This window comes from Pelodiscus sinensis, chromosome 4, assembly GCF_049634645.1.
Source record: "Pelodiscus sinensis isolate JC-2024 chromosome 4, ASM4963464v1, whole genome shotgun sequence".
NCBI classification, from domain to species: Eukaryota; Metazoa; Chordata; order Testudines; family Trionychidae; genus Pelodiscus; species Pelodiscus sinensis.
The window spans coordinates 113,316,170-113,340,692 of record NC_134714.1 but is presented as its reverse complement, the minus strand read 5'-3'; the positions used below and the strand labels follow the sequence as shown (position 1 = coordinate 113,340,692).

The following is a 24,523-nucleotide window of genomic DNA, read 5'->3' as shown; positions in this document are numbered from 1 at the left end:
AGTTGCTATGTTGATAGGAGAAGCTTTCCCATTGACAAAATGCAGTCTACAGGGGATGTGTGTGTCGGGGTGAAGGGAGGGAGGGAAGGTTAGGATGGTTTAACTGTCACTCAGTGGCATGGATTTTGCACAGCCCTGAACAGTGCAGTTCTACCGCCATACGTCTGTAGCATAAACCTGGTCTTTATGATTGAAGACTTAATGACATTAAGCCTTTAAACCTCTTTTTAAAGCTTCAATCAACACTGGCAGTACTAGATGTCACATTGTCAGGATTCAGGTGAATGGGGCATGTCACCCCACTCAGGACTAGTATTTCACAAAGAACACTACAACCATTGGTACACATTTGGAAGGTTATTTTTGCAAATGTTGGGAGATGTAATGTTTTTCAAACTGAAAGCTTATGTTTCGGAAGACAAAAGGGAAATCATCACAAAAGAAGTGATGTAAAATCTTGTGCAGAGAATGCAAGTATTTCTAAATGCATCATACTAATAGAAATGCTTGCAAGCTGTTTCTGGCCAGGTCTACACTAATAGAGAACATCGAGGCAAGATACATAACTCCAGCTACGTAATTAACCTTGTTTCATGTTTCCCCACAGCAGAAGATCGACAGGTGCAAATGCACAAGCAGGAGTACTGGCTGCCAGCAAGGGCACCCTCTGAGTTTGACTTAGCGAGTCTTAACCAGACTTGCTAAATCAAACTCCAGAAGATCAATAGTGGCACTGTCAATCTTCTGTCCAGTGAAGACAAGATCTTAGAGTGGATTAGAGCGGATTAACAATGTTAGACCTTCATACTCAGACTAAAATTACGGCTCTTACGGCAACAGTTTGTAAATACTTACTAAATTCACAAAAGTCCTCCTGAACTAAAGATGCAGTTTTGAAAATGGTAACTACTTGAAAAAAAGCCATGTAAAACAAAGCAGATTAGGAACATATTGTTCTGAACAGACCAGAAAGAGATTTATATTCATTTTAATATGTTGAAACATCCAAAGAACTATTGTTTTCTTTTATCCATTGAACTTACCGATCAGATTTCTTTAGATTTAGTGCAATAGTTTTAATGCTATTATTCTTTCCTAAATCTTCATATTCAATAGCCTCCTGTAGCTTCACCTGCAATATAATAAGACAACTAAAAATCAAATGCTTATGGTTGCACATATGTAGACTCTGCTTTTTTCCCTTGTCCAGAGTCTCCTGCTAAAAGAATGGGGGAAAAGGTGAAAAAAGCCCAAGTCACTCAGAGTCTTTGGTCTAGCAGTGCATCACCCAGTGTATCACCTCAAAAGGAGAGGTGCACACGTAGCTCTGGCCAACTAACATGATTTTCAGTGATGCTGGCTATGGAGGTTGTAAGATCCCTATACAATTTCCATAGCATGGGGGGAGGCTCCTTCCTCTCATAACACCCGCAGCCTGTGGCAATATCTCTTTGCCACAAGAGGGTTACCTCCACATAGGTAGGTCTTCCTCCATGATAGACTGTTGGCCCCGTGGTTAAGATTCCCTCAGAAGCATAGCACAAAGCGGCCACACCCTGTGCTGTGGTCTCAGCCAGCATCTCCCACCAAATCTTGAAGCCCTTTACCCAGACAGTTTTAATTTTACAAGCGACAACCATTTCTGGATATCCAAGCTGACATCTTAAAGGATTTAGGTCTTCAGAGGCCAAATAGTGAGCACTTTCTGAAAGTCAGGCCCCTTTAACGGTTGAAAACTGGGCACCCAAAACTCAAGACACTCTATACCACTGGTCAGTTTTGAAAATGTTAAGATGTTTTGTAATTATAGAGTCAATGATTGTGTGAAAATGTCAGAATACAGCTGGGTGCTTAAAAGCATTGGAAGTCACATGGTAGAAATAATTTTACAAAAGGATTTTTTTAAATTAAAGCACAGAGACCAAGAAAACGAAAATGTTTGCAAGAATTCCAAAATCATTGTCTTGTTATACAATTTTTAAATGACAATTGAGAAATAAACAGGGAGTACAAAGGATTGTTTATGTGCATATGTATTTAAGAAAAAAGGTTAATATTTTTAGTGGAGGAATGTAATCAGTCATTGCAGGTATGCAGCTAAATAAGGTGCACATTTGGGACAGAAAATATTAAGGAGCATTGACAGTAATGCAGTTAAATGATACAGCGAAAGTGGTTTTAGAAATCTCTTTTCTTCATCATTAAGTACAGAGCGATTTTCCTTTAATCCTATTATTCATTCCCACTCAGAACTGCTGTCTACAATAAAGTCAGAACTATTGACTGCCACAAAAGTTACAATGGGTATTTTCTAAAAATATTTGCTATTTGTGTGGATTTCAAGTAATTTTTTGGGGTTGAGAAGTGTACGTGGAAGGGTTAAGTCACTGGAATTTTCCTCAGCTTTTTGGATGCAGACATTGAAAACATTCCATCATCTTAGCCATTTTTACATAATTCCAGTATCAAATACAGAAGCTCCCACTGAAAAATTTTAAGAGAAACACTACCGTTGCCTCATTTCTGTGCCCCAATCAGCTGAAAATAAGTTTCAAATTTGATTGATTCTGATGCAAGGTCTCCTTTTGCAATATATTAATTCCATCGACCACTAATATCCTAATTCTCTGCCTGAATGTTGCCCCAAAGGTGCGTGGGCACTTAGGAGTGGTAATGTATAATTACAACCACACACAATGAAAGGAACATACCTTTTAAGATTTGTTACAAATACACGGGGAAAAATGTTAATGTTCGTTCAGTGAAAGAAAAAAAGATTAACGGGTAGATTGTACTATCAATTTTACAAGTTATTTGTATTTAAATAAAGAGCTCTGTGTCAACAGCATGTTTATCTCAAGGCCATATGTGAGCACTGAGAGTACGTTAGAATTGAAAATTCTCAGTTTTGTTCTCGGTATCTTAGATTTCCATACACTATATTTATGGATGCTTTTCCCATCTTTGTCACTTTCTTCTTGAAGTCTCTGTTGGCCATTATGGTGCTGCCCAAGAATTCTATTCATATCAATCTTCATACTCTTAATACAGTAATTCCTCATTTAACACTATAGGTAAGTTTCAGAAAATGATCGTGTTAAGTGAAAACGTATTATGGGGGGGGGGGTCAGTTTTCCCATTGAAAATAATGGAAAAAGTGGGGGTTGTGTTTCAAGCGGTGGTGTTGGTTAGGACTGGGACATAAGGTTGGGGAAGAAAGGGGACTGGGTTATAGCAGGGAGGGGAGGTGTTTGGCTCTGGGGGAAGGGAAGGGGAGGGGAAGAGAGGGGAGGAGGATTGGGTTGGGAGTATGCCCGTGACGGGTCTGTTGGGACCCGCACCGTGTCCAGCGAGGGGGTGGTCACCAGGGATCCGTGCGGTGAGCAGCCAACCCTCTGCCACTTTGCAGGGAGGCGGGGGAAGCCCTACGCAGCCGCTGGTGACAGGCTGGCAGGGGAAACCCAGCAGTCGGTCTGCAAGTGGGGGCAAAGGAGAGGGGGCAAAGCGTCCGGCAAGGGGGAGTCAGCGGGGAATGGCGCAGCGAGTGGCGAACCCTCCACTGCTTTGCAGGGAGGAGGGGGAAGCCCCGCGCAGCCGCCGGCAACAGGCCGGCTGGGGAAATTGTGTCATTCCGGGGACGGTCATGTAATTCAAAAAATGTTCCCTAAAAAAAACAAAACAAAAAAAAATAAAAAAACAAAAATTGTGCTATCGCAAAAACGTGTTAAGTGGGCATATGTTAAATGAGGAATTACTGTACTTTAAATAATGCTTTATGCAGCTGTTGACAGTATTCTACTTCAGTTGGAACTGCACTAGCAAACTCACTTTGTTCATACCTTTTTTATTGGTGGCTGAAAGAAATCTGAATCCCTGGAATTTCCATCCATACTGCTGGTCTCACTGGAGTGATCATTTTGTGCTTCTCTTAAAATAAAAACACAGTACATTAAAGGAAGTGACAGCAAGTCATTTTGTAAGAGACTGACATTTAGACTAAGGACATGTAGTTGGTTAGTCTGATTCAAAATATATTGAATTCCAAATTATTTCTTTCAAAAAGGTTTGCACTTAAATGGTGGACATGTGCGTCACTCTAAAAAGGATCGGGATCTTGTCCTTAATGGGTATCTCTGTGCAAAGAAAAAAAAAGCGTATTCTATTTAAATGAAAACAAATAAGTCATATGAGCAAAAATAGAAGCATTAAAGGGAAAAATATTCCTCCTAAAGAACAGACTGAATAAGTTGACTATAGTTGGGTGAGTTTTGCAGAATTCCAGTGGTGAATCCTGCCTAGGCTGTACAGCAGCCACTACTGTAACAGACCTGTAACTGAGCCATTTAGGTTTAGCTGCCCTGGCTCTCCAGTCCCATGTCTCCTGAGCATTGGAGTACAAGAAGCCCCTACAAGCTATGCTTCATATGCAGGTGGTATAAATTGGATACGAGATCCTTGCATCCAATCTATCCATCCCTCTTTATGGCAAAAGCCAGACCAGCTTCGCTGCACTCATGGCCTTCTAGGTCTTAATTTGGGCTATAGTTTGGGCAAGGTTCTCAGTTGTCAAATATTCTCTGAGGTGACTCAGTCAAGATACACTTTTCTTTTAATAAAACATGAAAAAAATCCATGTTTGAGACACAATACAGAAGAGGAATATATATTTCCAAACTGCAATATTTTATACTACCTTATGCAAAAATAACTTTAGTTTTGGTGATTGGTGAGGTCTGATACATTGAAAGGATTTTAAAAGTCAAAACAGAATCTATGTGATCAGATTTGTTTTTCAGATCATAATATTCTACAAGCTGCAAGTTAACATTTGTAAAATGTTCAAGTTTGAGTTAGTCTCCAGTTCTGAGAGCTCCTTCCCATGTTGGAACTTACTGTTTTCTGAGCCCAGCTGCAAGGACCATGGCACTGTGATGATTAAAGCGTTTTATAATGGCAGCATTGCTACTCTCCTTGAAGGACTTTGAGGAGTTTGATGTGGACGGCACAGAGGAAACACCATAACCCTGCAGGTAAAGTAATGAATAGTTTGTTAAGGTTATTCTAAATTAAATGCTATATATGGGGCACAAATCATTTGCCTGTTTAAACTAGTGTAAATGGTGGATTCTCTGTAACTTCAAGTCCTTAAGCCATTTGAGCACTTTAGTAACGCAACCGGAGGTCAGGAGACTATTGCAAGAGTGAGCAGGTGAGGTTCTGTGATCTGCAATGTGCAGGAGGTCCAACTAGATGGTCATGTTGGACCCTTCAGTCTTTAAAGTCTGAGTCAAAGAAGTGAGACCATTTCCTATTTTCCATTAGATCAGATATGTAGCAGGAATTCCGCATTTCCTGGACTTTACTGAATGAACAGCACTGCAGTGTGATCTAGAGGAATATATATAGTGTCCAGAATCCTTAGGGGTCTTAATGTTTGCTCTATTGATTACTTACACCATGGCCTCTTTCCTTCTCCACTTCAGTTTCCCCATTTGTATACTGGGGATAGTACTTCCCAACCTCAGAGGGATGTTGACAGGATTAATGTTTGTTTAGCACTTTGAATACAAACCTCTCTACTCATGCCAATTTATTTTTATACTGTTAGCTGCGAATATTACATTCATAGATGTTTAGAGAAATTCAGCATGCCAAGGACTACTAGGTTTTCAGACTCAGATCATTAATACAAAGAGGAGAAATTCACTGACTAATTAGCATTTGGGCAGTAGAAAGTTTGTATTTTAATACTGTTTGTAATCTTTTTAAAGCTAATAAGGTGATCAAGTTAAATTGTATATAGATGTTTTTAAACACTCTCTGTACTTACCTCATCTAATGATTTATCCTCCAAGGCCGTTAAATCCAGAAGAGGATTTTTCACCCCTTGAGACACCATTGTTTTTAACCCTATGAGGAGGAAAAAAAAAAACAAAAAACAGTGTTCTTTATCAGAGCAGTATCTGAGAACATCTGTCAACACTCAGGGTTGATAAAACATATGCCTCACGTTATCTGGATGTCACCACCTTTATATGATTTGGTAATTTTAATCACACAATAGAGTATGGCACAGATTAATATTAGACACCAACGTGTGCAAGAAACGTATTTCTAAAAACAACAACACTATCTGCTGTCAAATTTGAACTTGTATTTAAATAACCAACATCTAAGATATCTGGTACATTTTGCATTATATAGGTGTGTGGTGACTTGCGAACTGAACACTACAGGTATAAAAAAAAGAAGGCTTTGTCTTTTAGTATATAGGTATCTCTAAAAACAATGAATTTTTTTAATCCTTTGATATGTTCCATGGTTGGGGAAAAAGGTAGTGTGAGAAGCTTTTGCATGTGTCCAAGTGCTATTATGTTCAATAGCTTTCTGCGCTTTAGTACATGTCATTAAAAAGTCAGGTTTTGGTCTGTGTTTTTTAAAATTATTGCAAGAATTATTCTAACTAGTTCCAGATACTTCCTATGAACTTCCACCTACAATTCTGAATATTTTTTAGTAATTCAACAGTGGTACTGCATTCAATATTGGTTATTATATTTAATCTTTAAGTAGATATGACTTCCAGTTCCTTGTTCTAACTACTACTGACTATTTGTGTTCTGTTTCCAGTACTGCCACTGTCTTGCTGTGTGGTCTTGGGTAAAACACTTAACTAACTTTACCCATCTCATGATACTGTATGGCTTTTGTTTGTTTTTGCTTTGGAGTTGTCAGATGAAGGACATTAGAATGCAAAGCATTCATTTGTATATTAAAGAGTCTAGTCTTCTCTCCATACATGTGTGTATAACTCCCAGATTATACACAAGCATCAAAGGAAGAAGACATTTTCAGAATATAACTGAGGGTTTTTCACCTTGAGGTCATTGTTTCAAACTAGAAATGTTAAATTGCGAGTAATTGACTAATCAAATAGTTGATGCATTTTGCATCAACTATTCGATTAACTGATAGGGCACCACAGCCTTTGGCGAAAGTGCTGTGTGGAGCCTGGGGTCAACTGGGGACTCCCCCGCTGACCCCGGGCTCCATGCAGCGCTGCCATGGTGAAACACAACATGCATCCTGGGGACAACCCAGCTGGCCCCGGGGCTGCATGCAGAATTTCAAAGCAGCAGTGCCACATGGAGCCCGGGCTCTGACCCCAGGCTCCACATGGTGCTGCTGCTTGGAAGTACCCCCCTTTCTGCCTCCTGCTGATCGTCAGATAGTCGACTAGTCCTTCACATCCCTATTTCAAACATGGCCCAGAACTACGATGGTCAATAAATGTAGAAATATTCAAGTAGCCCGTAAAAGAAATCAATCTTAAATCAGTTCTCTAGAGAACTGATTTATCATAAAAGCCATATCTGTCACAAGTCTCAGCAAAGACATCACAGAATGATTAGTTATGTGAACAAAACTATGCCCTATTATCAGAGATACTGTTAAGGCCCCTTGGTTGTATATTATGAGGAAGCTTTCACTGATATTATCCATGCTGCATTAATTTTGCAAAAAGAAAAAGGAGTTGCTAGTGCTGGCATCTTTTAAGCACTAATTTGTTTTTAAGCACTTTAGTATGGAACCTAAAAAGTCTTCTATAATCAGATACTGTAACTATAGTGGGTCAAACATTCAGTCTGATCAACACCATTCTAAGATTACATAATAGGTCTTGGCTCCTAACATCTTACAGCATTTATCAAATAATAAACAAATACCTAAGGGTATGTCTACACTACAAAGTTAATTTGAACTAACAGACGTTAGTTCGAATTAACTTTGATAGGCGCTACACTAGCGCTCCGCTAGTTCGAACTTCATTCGAACTAGCGGAGTGCTTAGTTTGAACTAGGTAAACCTCATTGTACGAGGACTAAGCCTAGTTCGAACTTACTAGTTCGAATTAAGGGGTGTGTAGCCCCTTAATTCGAACTAGTGGGAGGCTAGCGCTCCCCAGCTTTCCCTGGTGGCCACTCTGGCCAACACCAGGGAAACTCTATTGCCCCCCTCCCGGCCCCGAACCCCTTAAAGGGGCACGGACTGGCTACAATGCCCATGTCAGGTGCAAGCCTGCCAGCACCCAGCTAGCAGACCCTGCACCTGGCACGGCTCGAGCCAGCCACCCGATGCCCCCCAGCCCTCCCCCTCTTCCCGGGACCAGGCTGGCAGCTCCTGGGAGCTTGCCCGGGACCGCAAGAGGCGGGCACCCACCTGGTCTAGTGCAGACATCGTGGACCTCGTCCACAACCTCTGCACTAGGCACAGGAAAGTGGCCGGCTAGGGCAGGAGAGCTGCCAGCCTGGCCACCCAGGAGCAAGTGTGCATGAAAATCAAGGTGGTCCACTGAGACTCCCGACCCTGAGCTTACAATGGCCATCCTGGGTCAGACCAAAGGTCCATCTAGCCCAGTAGCCTGTCTGCCGACAGCGGCCAACCCTAGGGACCCTGGAGGGGATGGATCGAAGACAGTGACCAAGCCATTTGTCTCGTGCCATCCCTCTCCAGCCTTCCACAAACCTTGGGCAGGGACACCACTCCTACCCCCTGGCTAATAGCACTCCATGGACCCAACCTCCATGACTTGATCTCACTTCCCTTTAAACTCTGTTCCAGTTCTAGCCTTCACAGCCTCCTGCAGCAAGGAGTTCCACAGGTTAACTCTTTGCTTTGTGAAGAACAACTTTCTGTTACTACTTTGAAGCCTGCTACCCATTCCTTTCCTTTGGTGTCCTCTAGTCCTTCTATTATGGGAACTAATGAAGAACTTTTCTTGATGCACCCTCTCCACCCCACTCCTGCTTTTAGAGACCTCTATCCTATCCCCCCTCAGTCTCCTCTTTTCTAAACTGAAAAGTCCCAGTCTCTTTAGCCTCTCTTTATATGGGACCTCTTCCAAACCTCTGATCATTTTAGTTGCCCTCCCCTCTCCCACCTCCTTTTCCCAGTCTCCCCGAGTTTTGTTCAATAAAGAGAGATTCTATTTTTGACCACACGTTTTCTTTATTTTGTACATCAGGAAGGGGGGCTAGGGAAGGGTAAGTGGAAAGAGGTGAGGGAGGAATGGGGTACAAGCCCCCGATGGGGAGGACTGGGCTGGCTCTGTGGGCTTTTGGGGGTGAAAGCTCTCCTGCAGCCCCCCAATTGCCCCTTCTCCCCAGATGGCAGCCTGCGGCAAGTGCAGCCGGGCTGATGGCCGAGTGCTGTGATGTGCCCAGTGTGGGCACTCAGGGCACTCCAAGCCAGGACTGCTTTGCAAGCGGGGAAAGGGTGTCCGGGGTGGGGGTTGGGTCCCTTTAAGCACAGCCCTCGGCTAGCCTGAGGCAGCATCTCCACGCTCTAAGTCCTCATCTGATGCCCTGCCGGCACTGCTTCCGGCCATCCTTAACCCCGGTTCAGGGTCCACTTAATGTTGACATGCTAGTTCGAATTAGCAAAACGCTAATTCGAACTAGTTTTTTAGTCTGGATCCGTTAGTTCGAATTAGCTTAGTTCGAATTAACTAATTTGAACTAAGTTAGTTCGAATTAGCGCTGTAGTGTAGACATACCCTCATTTTTAAAAATAACTTATGTTGGTTTTATCTGATTAATGTGGCTGTAAAAATCCTTAGATTTTTTTTTTTTAAATTAATTTTGAAGTTTCAGTGTAATGGTCAACCACAATGGTCTATTGCAGAGAGAGAAGGAAAAGCTTACCCTTTTCATCCATTTTGGCACATTCAGCGAAGAGGTCTTTTGAACCTGTATTCAGCCTATCTCGATGGAAGTAGTGAGACTGGAAAAACCGTGTCCAGAATTCTTTTTCTGTCATATTATGTGGAACGTTTTCTGCATATTTCACTTTTACTGCAAACAAACCAATGTGTTTATAAGATATTTTGCAATTCAAAATAATGTACTACCTATCAGTATGAGATGGCAAATGACCTAAGCTTATGCTGAATTCCGCATAAAACACACACATCTTACTAAAAACACATGGAGTTTGGATTTTAAAAAGAGATGGCAATTTATGCAACAAATATAAGCTGCATCATGCCCAACAATACTGACAATGTTTTGGAAAGAAATATCAATAGCTTATAAACTTAAAAATGTAATAGCCAGGCACATCCTGAAAACTTCAAATGCCAAAAGTCTAGCAGTTTAAGAAGAATCCTTCCATACTGTTCCCAAGATGGACTGGTTCTTTTTCAAGCAAGAGTGACCAAACTAATTTCAGTATTAGGGTCCAATCTAGCATTTTAAAAATCAGATAATTTACCAACAACTTCTCATTAGAAAAATTTAAAATAGTTAAAATGAATCCTTCAAATAGAGCATGACACTTGGGCAAAAACATTTTCTCATGGTTTAAAAGCAAAGCAAACTCAATAATTCAAGAGTCTCAGGCTCAAGCATTAAAATATATCTCTAGAATCTATAAAAAATATTGAAATAAGGAATTAAGACTGCATAATAAGCACAGACAATGGTAGCAAGGAATGTTAAATGTATAGGCTTCTTTATCAACAGAAACAAGCGTAGGACTAATCCTCTAGTTTTCTAATGATAAAACTTACTAAAATCAACTTAGACAGCTTAGTATCGCATATGTATTGATTTTTCTACCTACCTGCAGGATATGTCCTGAATATGGATTCAATAATATCTGAAGTTAAGTTATACCTCAGACCATTGCAGCCATCTGTTTGAGGCCGAACATCAGCCTATGGGAACAACAACATAAGAAGACTGTTATTGAAGCGCGTAAAACCTTATTACGGGACAAGTTAAAACTGAAGTGTGAACCCATACTTAAGGTAGCAGAGCAGATAGATGATTCAGGGTTGTTTTTGAAGTGAGCTTTGATTGTCTTTTAAAAACACTAATTTACTTACTTACAGCAAATGTTTTTTCTACTACAAAAGTATCTTTTCAGGTTGGAAGAATGATTTATCAATAAATATTAAAAGTACTGAAAACATAGATTTCTTGGCTAAGACAAGAATAAGGGAAGGGTGAATGATAGATAGCCCGTGAGTATCGATAGGGTAGCAAAAGGACAGAGGAACTATTATACAAGTACTAAGAGAATGAAATTGAAGGGGAAAATGTAGGCTGGTTATTAGGAAAACCTTTATATTCCACTATTCTTCTCCACTGAGATGTGGAATAGGAAATAGGAAGTTTCTTCCATTCTGATGGCATTTAAATAGATGACACAAAACTTTTTAGGGTGTATAGACAGAGACAAATCCTACACTGACAAGGAGATTGACTGAATGGCTTATCTTTCCATAGTCTCAGAAGTTAACAGATACTCTTGTTTCGAAGTATGAAATTTTACTTAAATGTAATTCAGATAAGGGCCTTTTTTTAAAAATTGCATTAGGTAGAAAAAGATTTCAAAGCAATTGTATTGGAGGTAAAATTTAAATTCATTCACAGAAAATCCAGCCAACATATGAAGGGTTCCTAAAATGGTTTCAAACATACCAGAAAAGCTGCAGAGATGCCCACATCCTGCTTATTAGGCGCTGTAGAACTATCCACAGTATTCATGCTTAAACGGTTGGCCCAGAATTCTTCAGCACTAATTACTTGGCTCACAACGAGGTCTTTATAAAGCTGAAACAAAACAGGATCTTCTTGCAGCATTCTAGTAAAAGAATGTATTGAATAAAATTGAAACATTCCACACTAATTCACCAGGGTTTCCATGTCAATAAGCCCTATGAGTTCATGAAGGGAACAGATCACAGGGAGGTAAGAAACACACAGCATTGACAAAGAAAAGTTATACAGCCTCTCCCCGACTTAAGAACCGGTTACGGACCAAGCAATTGGTCCGTAACGCCGTTTGTTTGTAAGTTGGACCCCACAGAGTTACACGCAACCATGCTGTTCGTAAGCGCGGATCACGTTCGTATCTCGGGGTCTGCCATTTACGACAGCTTCGGTCATAAATGCGAATGGTCGTAAGTCGACCGTTCGCAACTCGGGGACCGGCTTTAGTTAATTGTGAGATATTGAGACCAATATTACTATTCATCTTGGCCAAAGGGGAGAGACGAAGGGTTTTTCTGTACGGGGGACAATTTGGAAAGTAAAGACAAATCAACTTATGGTATAACATTAACAAGCATTAGTTTAAAATACATTAAACACCTCTGAGTGGTTACTCATTTAAAATTAAAATGGCCTTTGGCTTGATCCTCACTTAAACCCAGGTTTAATGTGCTTTAATATATACACCTTTAGTTAATTTCACACCTTTCGTTAATTTCTCTTAACTTTCCTGAGTGTCTTTATGTAGACAAGCCCTAAACAGAAATAAAGCTGCTGGATGAGGAATAATTTTAGTGGGGGAAAAATGATGATCCCTAGAAAGAAGTTAATATGAAATAATGAGTTGTCCTGTGACATCTTAGAGATTAACAGATTTATTGGGGCATAAGCTTTTATGACTAAAACTCGCTTCATCAGATGAGTTGAAGAAGCAATTACAGAGGCAGGTGTGTGTATGTATCTATAAAAAGTACAACAAAAGAAAGACATTATTTGTCAAGTATAGGACTGGTTTTAATGAGGCTAATCAAGTCAGGGTGGATGTGGCTCATTCACAGCAGTTGATGGGGAGATGTGAATATCAAGAAAAGGGAAATTGCCTTCGTAGTGCATTAACCAGTTTAAATCTTTCTTCAGTCCCTAATTTAATTGTATTGAATTTGCAAATGAATTGCAGTTCAGCTATTTTCCTTTGTAATTGGGCTTTGAAGACTTTTTAATAGAAGGATGGCTATTTTAAAATCCATTACTGAGTGTCCAAGGAGATTAAAGTGTTCTACAAGTTTATGTATACCTTTCTTGATGCTTGATTTGTGTCCATGTAACCTTTAGCACAGAGACTATTCAGTTTGGCCAATATAGTAGAGTGGCATTGCTTGCATTTATCACATTAGTGGACATGCAGGTGGATGAGCCAGCAATGGGATTTGTTGCAGGAATAGGTTCCTGGGTAAGTGTATCTGGTGTGTGGCTGCTGGTGAGTATTTGCTTCAGGATGGGGGCTGTCCGAAGGTGAAGACTGGCCTGACTAAGGTCTGTAACAATGAGGGATTGTTTTCCAGGATAGGTATAGTTTGTCAATGGTGATCCTCAAAGGATTTTAGCTGGTGGCTGTAGGTGATAACCAGTAGAGGTCTGTTTTCCTCATTGGGCCTAACCACGAAGTGAGTGACTTTTGGGTACTTGTGTGGCTCTGTCAATCTGTTTCTTCACTTCCCCAGGTGGACATTTAAGTTTTAAGAATGCTTGATAAAGACCTTATAGGTGTCTGTGTCTGAGAGATTTAAGAAGATATGGTTGTATCTTAGGGCTTGGCAGTAGACAAGGGATTGTGTGATATATACTGGCTGGAAGCTAGAGAAACGTAGGTAAGACTAACGGTCAGTAGGTTTCTGGTACAGTGTGGTGTTTGTGACCATCATTTATTTGTACTGTAGTGTCCAGGAAGTGGATCTCTTATGTGGACTGGTCGAGGCTGAGGTTAATAGGGGGGTGGAAATTGTTAAAATCCCAGTGGAACTCAAGAATCTCTTTCCTGTGGGTCCACATGATGATGTCATCAATGTAGAGCAAGTAGAGGAAGGGTGCTAGGGGATGGGAGCTAAGGAAATGTTCTAGGTCAGCCATAAAAATGTTGGCATACTATGGGGCCATGTGGATTCCCACAGCAGTGGCACTGACTTGAAGGCATAAATCGTCCCCAAATTGGAAATAGTTGTGGGTGACGACAAAATCACATAGCCCAGCCATCAGGTGTGCCGTAGCATCTAGAGGATAGTGTAATTTGAAAGCTGTTGTCAGTATATAGTCACTTTTGAGGGCCATGTGACTGAGATTGGAGTCAGTCTTTTGGACAGCACTGCCCAGTGGGGATGCACATGTTCCTTCAGTATTCTCATCTACCTGTTCCAAGCTCAAAAAGGGCAGAGCATGCCCAACTGCCACTGCGTCCGTCACTATCACAGAATCCAGAAGTTCTAGGACTCCACAGTAGCATGGAAGAAGGATGGGTCATGGAATATACATGAAAAACAAATTTCAAATAACTTTTTTTTATTTCAAGTGGTGGTCATTACTCTTGGGGATTTTTAAGCAGTGACCTGATGCAATTAGATGAGTGCTTAGAGTTTACTTAAATTGCAGCACAGAATCAGACCTCAATATTTCTGGTATGGCTGAAGCACACAACCACTTTTCAGGGGGTCTGAAATAGGCATGCTTTGCTAGGAAGCTCCTGTGTATCTAAACTAGCTAATTTGTAGCAAATTTTAATACCGGCTGAAATATACATGGATAGCCTCTGGGCTATTCTGCTTGACCTTTCATTCTCTCAGCAAATGCTGTAAATTGATTCAGAGAGGTATTGAAGGATTTGCAAATAAATGGATAGAGCAGGGGTGGGGAGCCTTTTTTGGGGGTCAAGGGTCACTGACCCACAGAAAAATCAGCCAGGCGCTACATACAATTGAGGAAAGAAGAAGAAGAAAAAAAAAGTATTCCCAGCTGAGAAACATTCACCTCAACCTCCACCCCAAAGGCAGGGGAGTGCGAGTAATCCAAGCAAACCACTGGCCAGAGGCTGTAGGTTCCCCACCCGATTTAAGGTTTGCAGCCTCCTCTCCCCTCGATTAATGTGTGACTTAGGGAAGAATATTGGTAAGTGAATCATTTGGGCAAGAAACTGGGATGGCAGATAATACCTTATCTCTAACAAATACGGTATATGAAGGTCCTGTCATAAGAGCCTACGTTGCCCCAACTCTAAATAGCTGGTGTAATTGCTATGAAAAAGGATGTTTTCATAGTTAAGTCACACAGTGGCTAAGGATTCAAATGGGAAGAAGGGAAAGAGCATTAAGTATGCCACAACCATATTAAGGTCCCATGAACTGAGGGGTTTCCTTACTGGTGAAAAAACATAAAAGGCATTTGAGGAATGTTACCATAATGGGGTAGGAAGAAACTTTAGTTTTTCAACAGGGCCAGGTAAGGTATGATAAGGAGAAGGGGCTGAAGGTGCACTGTAAGGGTACATCTACACAGCAACATAATTTCAAAATAACTAGTGTTACTTCAAAATAACTTAGTCCACAACTACACAGCAGGCAGTTATTTTGACAATGTCAAAATACTGTCAAGCTGGAGGACTTTTCTGACTGCTGCAACCCTCACTATATGAGGAGTAAGGGAAGTCAGAGGAAGAGTGCTCTACTTCAAAATAAGCTATGCAATTGAAGCTCAATTTGCATAGCTTATTTCGAGTTAAGCCCTGCTGTGTAGCTGCACCCTTACAGAACTAATTTATACTGTTCATAACAAATCCTGAATATTTTGTATTTAGCAGTATAAATTTGCTCTACTTTGGATTAAAACATTTTCCTGCAATATCCAGAATGATTTCACTGTCTGACATCCACTCAGTCAAGCAGTGAGATGGAGACAGGCAGGATTTGGATGCAAGTTGTTCGTGATGTCTTGCAATATTAAGTGAGATAGAAGTGGGTGTTCAGTGAGTGAACGGATAATAGCATCAGCTCCAGGTAGCCAAAGCTCAGCCAAGAAGGAGCTATTATAAATGTGGCAGCATCCTATCGGCTCTTCCTTAGCACCCTGGGAAGCAGGGATTGGCTGATAAGCATACATCATCCCTAGGGATCAGTGAACGAGGAAGGTGTTCTGGAGCAGAACCTGACACACTTCTTGCTCTTGTCTGTTGTGAATAGTCTATTGAAGGATAATCCCCCTCCTAGAAAAGCAGCAAAAACCAGAATCCTTGATCATCCACTGGTGGTGTGATGAAAAATGTCTGATATAGCAGACCAGCTGAGCATTGTGTAGACCTAGAAGACAGTTAATGCTAAATGCACCAAAATTCCATAGCCAAACCATATCCTTCTGCCACAAAATGGAGATGAATAGGCTGCTTCCTGCCTATTTACATAAAAAGTGGTCATTGTGTTGTATTTCATAACTTGACTCATCAGTCCTTGAGTCAACAGCAGGAATGTGGCACAGAAGAAGATTCCCAATTTCGTGTGTATAAAGAATGGGACAAGAAATAAGAATGTTCATCTAGTAGATTGCCCTGCACAACTTTCAACCAATCCACTGAACTAATTATTTAGATTAGGGATATAAAATCCTGTTTAAATATTAAGTTTAAACGGTTAACCGCTCCAGCTCAACCTCTGCCGATGATGCACCAGAGCATTAACATTAACATCCCTAATTTAGATGTAGATGGAGAATTGGGATGAAGTCATGGCCAAGGCAAAAGATCTTTTTTTGAAAATGCCTCTCCTCTTTTGAAAGCTTTGAGACTCCCTAGTAAAAAAAAGTACCAGATTATGATCTGTGTTTGGCATAAGTGTGAAGTCTTTCTTATTTTGTGTGTGTGTGTGGGGGGGGGGGGATTGTCTGTCCCATCTGATCAGAGGCTGGGTACAATGCGCAGTCTAACAAACAAAAAGTAGAATGTACCTATGTACATCTATGTGCCATAATTATCTTAACCTGAGGGGACTGGAATAACATGATCAGGTGACAGTTAAGTTGAACAACTGGGCCTCATAAAAAAGGCTTGAGAAAGAACAACTGGAGAGGAGGCTATGCCAGAGGTCACAGACAGCAAGAAAATCCTGCAGGGATAAGGAACCACAGGGAGCAAGTTAAGATCCTGTGGGAGGCCCTACGTTATAAGTCTGCAAGAAGCAGGGAGATCCTTGGATGAGAGAGAGTGAGGTATGGGTAGAGGGAAATCTGCTATGAAAATGACTCCAGGAAAAGCAGTCTAAGAATCAGTGCTGTATTACAGCCACAGAAAAGATTTAAAGGAGGGGTCAATCACACTTAATGCCTGTGACTAATTAATGGTTAATTTTTTTAACTGCATTAATTGCATACATTTGGGTAGGGAAGGAGACATTAGTTGTGGAGGGACCTACTATGTCCAGTCAGGCACAGTAACCAAATTTGCTTCTGGATGGCAGGAAGAGGCAAAGAAAAGAAGTGTCTTCCATCCCAGCTTTGACAGAGTGATAGGGATCCTGATCCTACCATGCTCCACTGCTCCCAGATATCTCCTCACTCTGGGGACCAGACTCCCCCAACACCTGACCAGTCCCTTGTTCTAGGGACCAACCCTCTCCAGGCCCCATTATCTCCAATCAGACCTTCACTTCAGGAGGTATTCCATTGAGAACAGGGGACCTGTAAACTCAGCCTCCCTGCACCATCCTCTATAGGAGCAGTTCCCAACCACCGGTCCCCGGACCAGTGGTGGGCCACAAACCCCTGCCTGCTGGGTCGTGGTACATTGCCCAGCCACATCCGCCATGGTTAGGGGCTGCTCCTATCAGGCTCGACCATTCCTGCCCATAGTGCACCAGAGTCAGGCCAGCCTCAGCTGGTATAGAAACACTATAAGCACTCTTGAGCTACAGCTAAAGAGCTGTTCATAAGGCACAAGAAGCATTATTATTAGAAAGGAGGAAATGACTGAAGATTCTTTTTGAAGACCTTCTCTCTCTCCCCTCCCACTTTACCTGTTCTTTTCCTCAAGTTCTTTATTTGCTTTCCTCTTGAATTTGGGTAACAGCTGCTGAAGAAGGTCCTTCACTGCATCTCGCTCTTTCACTGCAGTGCTTTCATTGGAGAAGTGGAAGTTGGTTGTGTCCCCTGCATGCAGTACCAGCTGTAACTGAATTTTAGCCTTTCCTTCAGGACTGATTTTCTGGCCTAGAATATATAAAGAACAGAAATTAGTGCTATAAAGTACCTTTATGTAATAAACTTTCTTCCCTGAGCAATAATTTATAGGCTGTTGTATGCATCACTCCATTAAATCTAAATATCGCACATTGATAGCATTTCTTCCAGGGCTGGAAGAAAAGCATTCACCCATGTCAGTGCTCATCGATGTAAATGTTGCTGAGAAAGAAAGGGGAGAGAAAATTACTTCATTTACTCAGTGTCTGCAAGAACACCTATCTGTTCCTCCAATCTTCTAAAATACAGTATGTAAATGCTATGATAGGCTCAATAGCTGGGGAAGATAAGACCATCACAAAAACTATGTATAAAATAGACGAACAGACTTTCTAAATTGTTATTAAACATATCTGTTAGAGCAGTGCATTTTAAAGTTTTGACTACAATACATCACACACACACACACACACACACACACACACACACACACACACACACACACACACACACACACACACACACACACACACCCCTTTTAAAAAAATGTTGTAATTATCCTATATACATTTAGATAGCATATGCTGTAGACAGAAAAAGATGTATGCAATTTGCAAGGATGTGTGATTTTTGGTATTAAGTATTGACAGATAGCACTAACCTGAAACAGCCAGCACTATGGAAACTCAGTTTTGACTTATAGCACACTACTATTTCAGTTGTGGGCGTTTACTGAACAAGAGTCAAGCCAAACTGTGAAGTAATTTTGGAGGACACAGATGATATGAGTGAATTTATTTTCAATTATGACCCCAATGTACATCAGATTTTTAAATCTAGATTTCCAAAAATGAGAGGCTAGTATAATAAGCTCTCACACCACATAAGCCTATTAAACTTTAATCAATTTATATCTAATTGTGAGCTGGGTTCTATAGAATACACTGTGCCAGAATTAGATGTATAGGCAGTCCCCGGGTTACGTACAAGATAGGGACTGTAGGTTTGTTCTTAAGTTGAATCTGTATGTAAGTCGGAACTGGCATCCAGATTCAGCCGCTGCTGAAATTGACCAGCGGCTGACTACAGGAAGCCTGAGGCAGAATTGCTCTGCCCCGGGCTTCCTGGAATCAGCTGCTGATCGGTTTCAACAGGCTGAATCTGGGCGCTAGTTCTTACATACAGATTCAACTTAAGAACCCCAGGCGTCCCCAAGTCAGCTGCTGCTGAAACTGATCAGCGGCTGATTCCAGGAAGCCCGGGGCAGAGCAACTCTGCCTCGGGCTTCCTGTAGTCAGCGCTGGTCAGTTTCAGCAGCGGCTGACTTGGGGACGCCTGGGGCAGAACAGCTTGGGTGCTGCTGGGTTGCTCCAGTAGCGCCCAGAGCGGCGCTACGGGACCAACCGGCAGCGCCCCAGCTGCTGTACCACAGGCGTCCGGAGCAAAGCTGCCGAGCACGCGGGCAGCGGACAGCCCAGATGCGCCGCGGCTGTCCCGCTGTCGGTGTCCTCAGAGGCTTTGCTTCCCGTCTCCCTGGTCTGCTGGTCTCCAGCAGACCAGGGAGATGGGCAGCAAACCCCGTTCGTAACTGCGGATCCGACATAAGTCGGATCCGCGTAACTCGGGGACTGCCCGTACATCCTAATTATCAGAAAATGGGTTAGAAAGTTACCTCTTATACCTATTAAATTTTGCATTCTCCAAACCAAGACATATGGACTAGCTGATTTTCCTTTAGACAACAACACATAATTCAGCTTCCGAAGTAATGTAGAGATTGATGACAAATTGGGAAAATGAAAAAAATATTTAAGAAATTTAGGGTCTGTATTAAAAACGCACCTGAAAAAACTTTTGAATTGTAGAGCGTCTTCTATGTCTATAATTTACTCCTGGTTCCATTCATGCTTACCAGAAAGAATTAATGTAATGAAATACCCAATTTGGCCAAATACATGTGAAATAAGGTTTGAGTCTTATTTAAAGCAGTTACTGAGAATTTGCATACAAGATCAATAGATATAATAGAAAGTTTTCACTTACATTTTATATCTGCATACAAATGGCTGACTGTAAATCGGTCTTTGCCTTCAGGTGCCCAGGCTATCCTTTCAGCCATAAGGTAGAGAGCCCCATCCTGTTTCTTTTGACGCACTTTCTTTACTATCAGTAACACTTCCTCAGATGATGTTGCCATGACGACTATAAAGTGCTATTAAAAGTATATGATACAGTTAGTTATTTAATTCAATAGTAATTAATCTTTCTACTGACAGATTTTTCCAGTATTCCAACTTGTTACAAGAGGTCAAAACTTGTATTTGCACTTTAATACTTACATTCTGTAAACTAACAGCAGCATACAGTTCAAGCCTTATCAGAGAAACATTTCATACATATAGTTAAACTTTTTTCACATTAAATAAAATGTAGTCACATACAGCCATATAATACTTAGATTTCTTTTCCAATCCTCCTTGTTCTCCAGCTGTACCTACATTTCAACTAATTCCTACATTGTCTATTTCTCTTTGTAGATTTCTTTACTGGTTTGTCACATTGTGAAGTCAGTTTACCTCAGAGAGCACGTACACTACAAATCTCACGGGGCATTTCACAGTGCTTTCTTTCCATGAAAGAAACTTTTTATGTTCAAACTACTTGGAAAGGGAGGGGGATGAAAATATCAGTAGACTTACAGGTTTTTTTTGCAACTGTTTACACCTTGCAAGTAAAGAGAGGAATCAGGTACTTTCCCTTTCCTTCAGCACAATCCACCAATTACCCATACAAGACGTGAATGAGACTGACACAATATCAGTTTGAACTGACCTATTTATTTTGTTCCAAAATACTTAGGATTTCATCTTGCAACCACAGAAAAGAATGAGAGTTTTGTCATTGATGTCAATAAGTCCTTTTGTAATTGGGAAGGAGGATAACAGGAGTATCAATCTTTTTTCCTTTACAGTTTTTTCAATCTTAATTTTCTCAAGGGAATTGATAAATAGTAACATATGAATCTTGCTATACTCCATCACAACACACTGCACACCTATCAGAATGATTGCATTTTTCAGTATTATGTTGTTTAAATGTTATATACCCATCCTACTCCTGGGCTACGTCTACACTGGCCCCTTTTCCGAAAGGGGCATGTTAATTTCAGAGATCGTAATAGGGAAATCCGCGGGGGATTTAAATATCCCCCGCGGCATTTAAATAAAAATGTCCGCTGCTTTTTTCCGGCTTTTAGAAAAGCCGGAAAAGAGCGTCTACACTGGCCCCGATCCTCCGGAAAAGTAGGAATAAGATCCTCCGGAAAAGGGCGCTTTTTCCGGAGGATCGGGGCCAGTGTAGACGTTCTTTTCCAGCTTTTAGAAAAGCCGGAAAAAAGCGGCGGACATTTTTATTTAAATGCCGCAGGGGATATTTAAATCCCCGCGGATTTCCCTATTACGATCTCTGAAATTAACATGCCCCTTTCGGAAAAGGGGCCAGTGTAGACGAGCCCCTGTAGTTTATCTGCTATGTACCTTACAGCCCACTCCTAGCATTTCTACCAGTGTATTGAGTAGGTTTAGAAATCCTTTTAATACTTTGAATACACACATTTACATTTTAACTGCTAATATCTACATCAGAACTTTAAAAGAACATCTGTACCATATTTTACCACATATTAGGTATAGATAACAAATCAATATACATATCAATTTACACATACGTATGGGTATTTTTATCTGCATTTTAAATGCCATACAACTTTGAAAATGAAAATCTGTTTTAAACTTGAACATCTATATGGATAATCCCTAATGACCAGTAAGTATTCTGCTCAGTGAAAATATTATACGCTGAGCAATCAGACAAGCTTGTTCAGTACAATATTTATGGGAGAAGATGTTTAGTAGTAAGATGTATTTGCACTTAGGCTTTCAGCCAAATGAACAATTTTTCTATTGACTTCAATATTGCAATATTGGGCACTTACATGATTTCTGCCTGTTTGTGACAAAACTGTGGTAATCCCTAGAATACTTGGTTTTTAGAGTGCTATAGCTAGAGAAATTGTGGTAATACTTTGTTTCTGAGGAAAACAGATATTTATGAAGACATAATTTCAAAGTAGCATCCAAGATATTCTGTGCCATTTCCTGTACCTCCCAATACAAATATTTTTTCATGGTACACAAGCCTGAAGAACAACCATCTCATTTAAAATATTTCTGGCTCTTTAGCCTCTGTAGGGCTCTTTGCGCTGCTGGAAGGTAAAGATTTGGTCACAGAGTGACACTTCAAAGTTTTCTTTTGATAGTGTGGACTTGAACATTTATCTCACTTGTTATTTTAAAACTATATTCCCCAAGCTTATTACAGATGAAAGAGAGCACAAATGCACTAAAGGCAATGAACTTCATATCACACTGAATTGAGATGAACGAAAAGCATTTTCATGCTTAAGCTTGTGCACTGTTATGCTCTCTCAGCTAGGCTGTGTTTCATTTATATAGAACTAGTCTTCCAAATAAAAAAAAAAACCAAAAATCAGCTGTTACTGATTTTTCTAATAAAGACTTAATGTTTCTGGCACAGTACTTTGCAGTGTGCAGCTTCTGAATGCATAATATCCCATAAGTGGTTTGTTCCATTGTCTGGGAAACTGAATGCACTAACACAGTGCTCTTCTGTTCTTTTTTGGTCATTGCTGCTACTTTTGCTTTCATGCCTTGATAATAACCACACTTTAAAGATGATAGCTGACATAGCTCTGTCTGCAAACTGCTCATAAGTAGCAAACCTTATCCAAGATCAGAGAGAAAAATTGAGTCCTCTTTAAACATTGCATTAAGGATCAAAATATTTCACTAATCTGGGGTTTAAAAATACTATATGCCAGGGCTACGTCTACACTGGCAGCTTCTTGCGCAAGAGTTCTTGTGCAAAAAATCTTCCACAAGAAAGTGTCTACACTGCCATGTCCTTTTGCGCAAGAGATGTGATTTTGCGCAAGAGCATCCATGGCAGTGCAGACGCTCTCTTGCGCAAGAAAGCTCTGATGGCCATTTTAACCATAGGGGCTTCTTGTGCAAGAAATTCATGTTGCTTGTCTACACTGCCCTTTTGTGGAAGAGCTCTTGTGCAAGAGGACTTATTCCTTTTCTGGAAGAAGCCCTGTTTTACAATGGTATACTGTAAATTTACTTGCGGAAGAACACTTGTGCAGTGTAGACAGCAGGCAAGTTTTTGCTTAAGAACAGCTGTTCTTGTGCAAGAAGCTGCCAGTGTAGACGTAGCTCAGGGCTACTCAACACGTGGCCTGCAGCCCGTTTGTTTGTGGCCCACGGTGTGGTTTGGGTTTATGCGGGGCTCAACACACGGCCCGCGGGTGGGATCCTTTGAACATGGCCTCCATTGGAAACATGCTCCACAATGTCAAGTCAATATAATGGTCTTCTGTTGATATGCGTTTTAGTAGTTAAATTCCTGGACTGTCATTGCTCATTAAAAGTGCTGTCATATGGGTGGAAATGGGGTAAATATTGAATTTTATTAGTATCAGCAGAACTGACTTACATAAGGATATAAGAATGGCCATAGTGGGTCAGACCAAAGGTCCATCTAGCCCTGTATCCAGTCTGCCGACAGTGGCCAATACCAGATGCCACAGAGGGAGGGATCACAACTGGCAATCTTCACGTGATCCCTCCCCTGTCACCCACCTCCTGAGAAAGAGACTAGGGATACCATTCCTACCCATCCTGGCTAATAGCCATTGATGGACCTAACCTCCATACATTTATCTAGCTCTTTTTTGAACCCTATTAAAATTCTAGCCTTCACCACATCCTCTGGCTAGGAGTTCCACAGGTTGACTGTGTGCTGAGTGGAAAAAAACCCACTTCCTTATGTTTGTTTTATGTCTGTTGCCTATTAATTTCATTTAGTGACCCCTAGTTCTTATACTGTGGGAATAAGTATATAAATGTTTCTTATTTCTTTCCACATCAGTCATGATTTTATAGACCTCTATCATAGCCCCCCCTCCTTAGTCTCCTCTTTCTAAGATGAAAAGTCCAAGTCTTTTTAATCTCTCTTCATATGAGACCCGTTCCAAACCCCTAATCATTTTTGTTGCCCTTTTCCGAATCTTTTCCAATGCCAATATATCTTTTTTGAGATTCAAGATGTGGGCGTACCATGGTTTTATGTAGAGGCAATAAGATATTTTCTATCTTATTCTCTATCCCTTTTTTAATGGCTCCTAACATTCCATTTACTTTTTTGAATGCTGCACACTGAGTGGATGTTTTCAGAGAACTATCCTCAATGACTCCAAGATCTCTCTCTTGAGTAGTTATAGACAAATTAGTCCCCATCACATTGGAAAATATAATGTCAAATACATATACAATGTGCTTTACATTTATCAACTTTAAATTTCATTTGCCATTTTGTTGCCCAATCACTTAGTTTGATGAGATCTTTTTGAAGCTCTTCACAGTCTGCTCTGGTCTTAACTATCTTGAGCAGTTTGGTATCATCTGCAAATTTTGCCACCGTTTACCCCTTTCTGTAGATCATTTATAAATAAGTTGAATAGGATGGGTCCTAAGACTGACCCTTGGGGGACCCCACTGTTACCTCCCTCCACTCAGAAAGCTTAACGTTTATTCCTACCCTTTGTTTCCTGTCTTTTAACCTGTTATCAACTCAGGAAAGGCCCTTTCCTCTTATCCCATGTCAACTTACTTTAC

The 24,523-nt window shown here is 40.8% G+C and overlaps 1 protein-coding gene across 1 annotated transcript in view; it reads right to left on the bottom strand.

Annotated features, from left to right (window-relative positions):
* Positions 1–24,523, bottom strand: part of GTF2H1 (general transcription factor IIH subunit 1) — a 37,634-nt gene that overhangs the window by 10,530 nt on the left and 2,581 nt on the right. Inside the window, exons 2-10 of the mRNA XM_075928109.1 lie at positions 19,809–19,977; positions 17,603–17,795; positions 11,487–11,649; positions 10,624–10,717; positions 9,705–9,854; positions 5,831–5,910; positions 4,894–5,024; positions 3,840–3,927; positions 1,044–1,132 (exon numbers count right to left, since the gene is read on the bottom strand). Coding sequence (XP_075784224.1) covers positions 1,044–1,132; positions 3,840–3,927; positions 4,894–5,024; positions 5,831–5,910; positions 9,705–9,854; positions 10,624–10,717; positions 11,487–11,649; positions 17,603–17,795; positions 19,809–19,962 — 1,142 coding nt within the window. The 5' untranslated portion in view covers positions 19,963–19,977. The remainder of the gene's footprint in view (positions 1–1,043; positions 1,133–3,839; positions 3,928–4,893; positions 5,025–5,830; positions 5,911–9,704; positions 9,855–10,623; positions 10,718–11,486; positions 11,650–17,602; positions 17,796–19,808; positions 19,978–24,523) is intronic.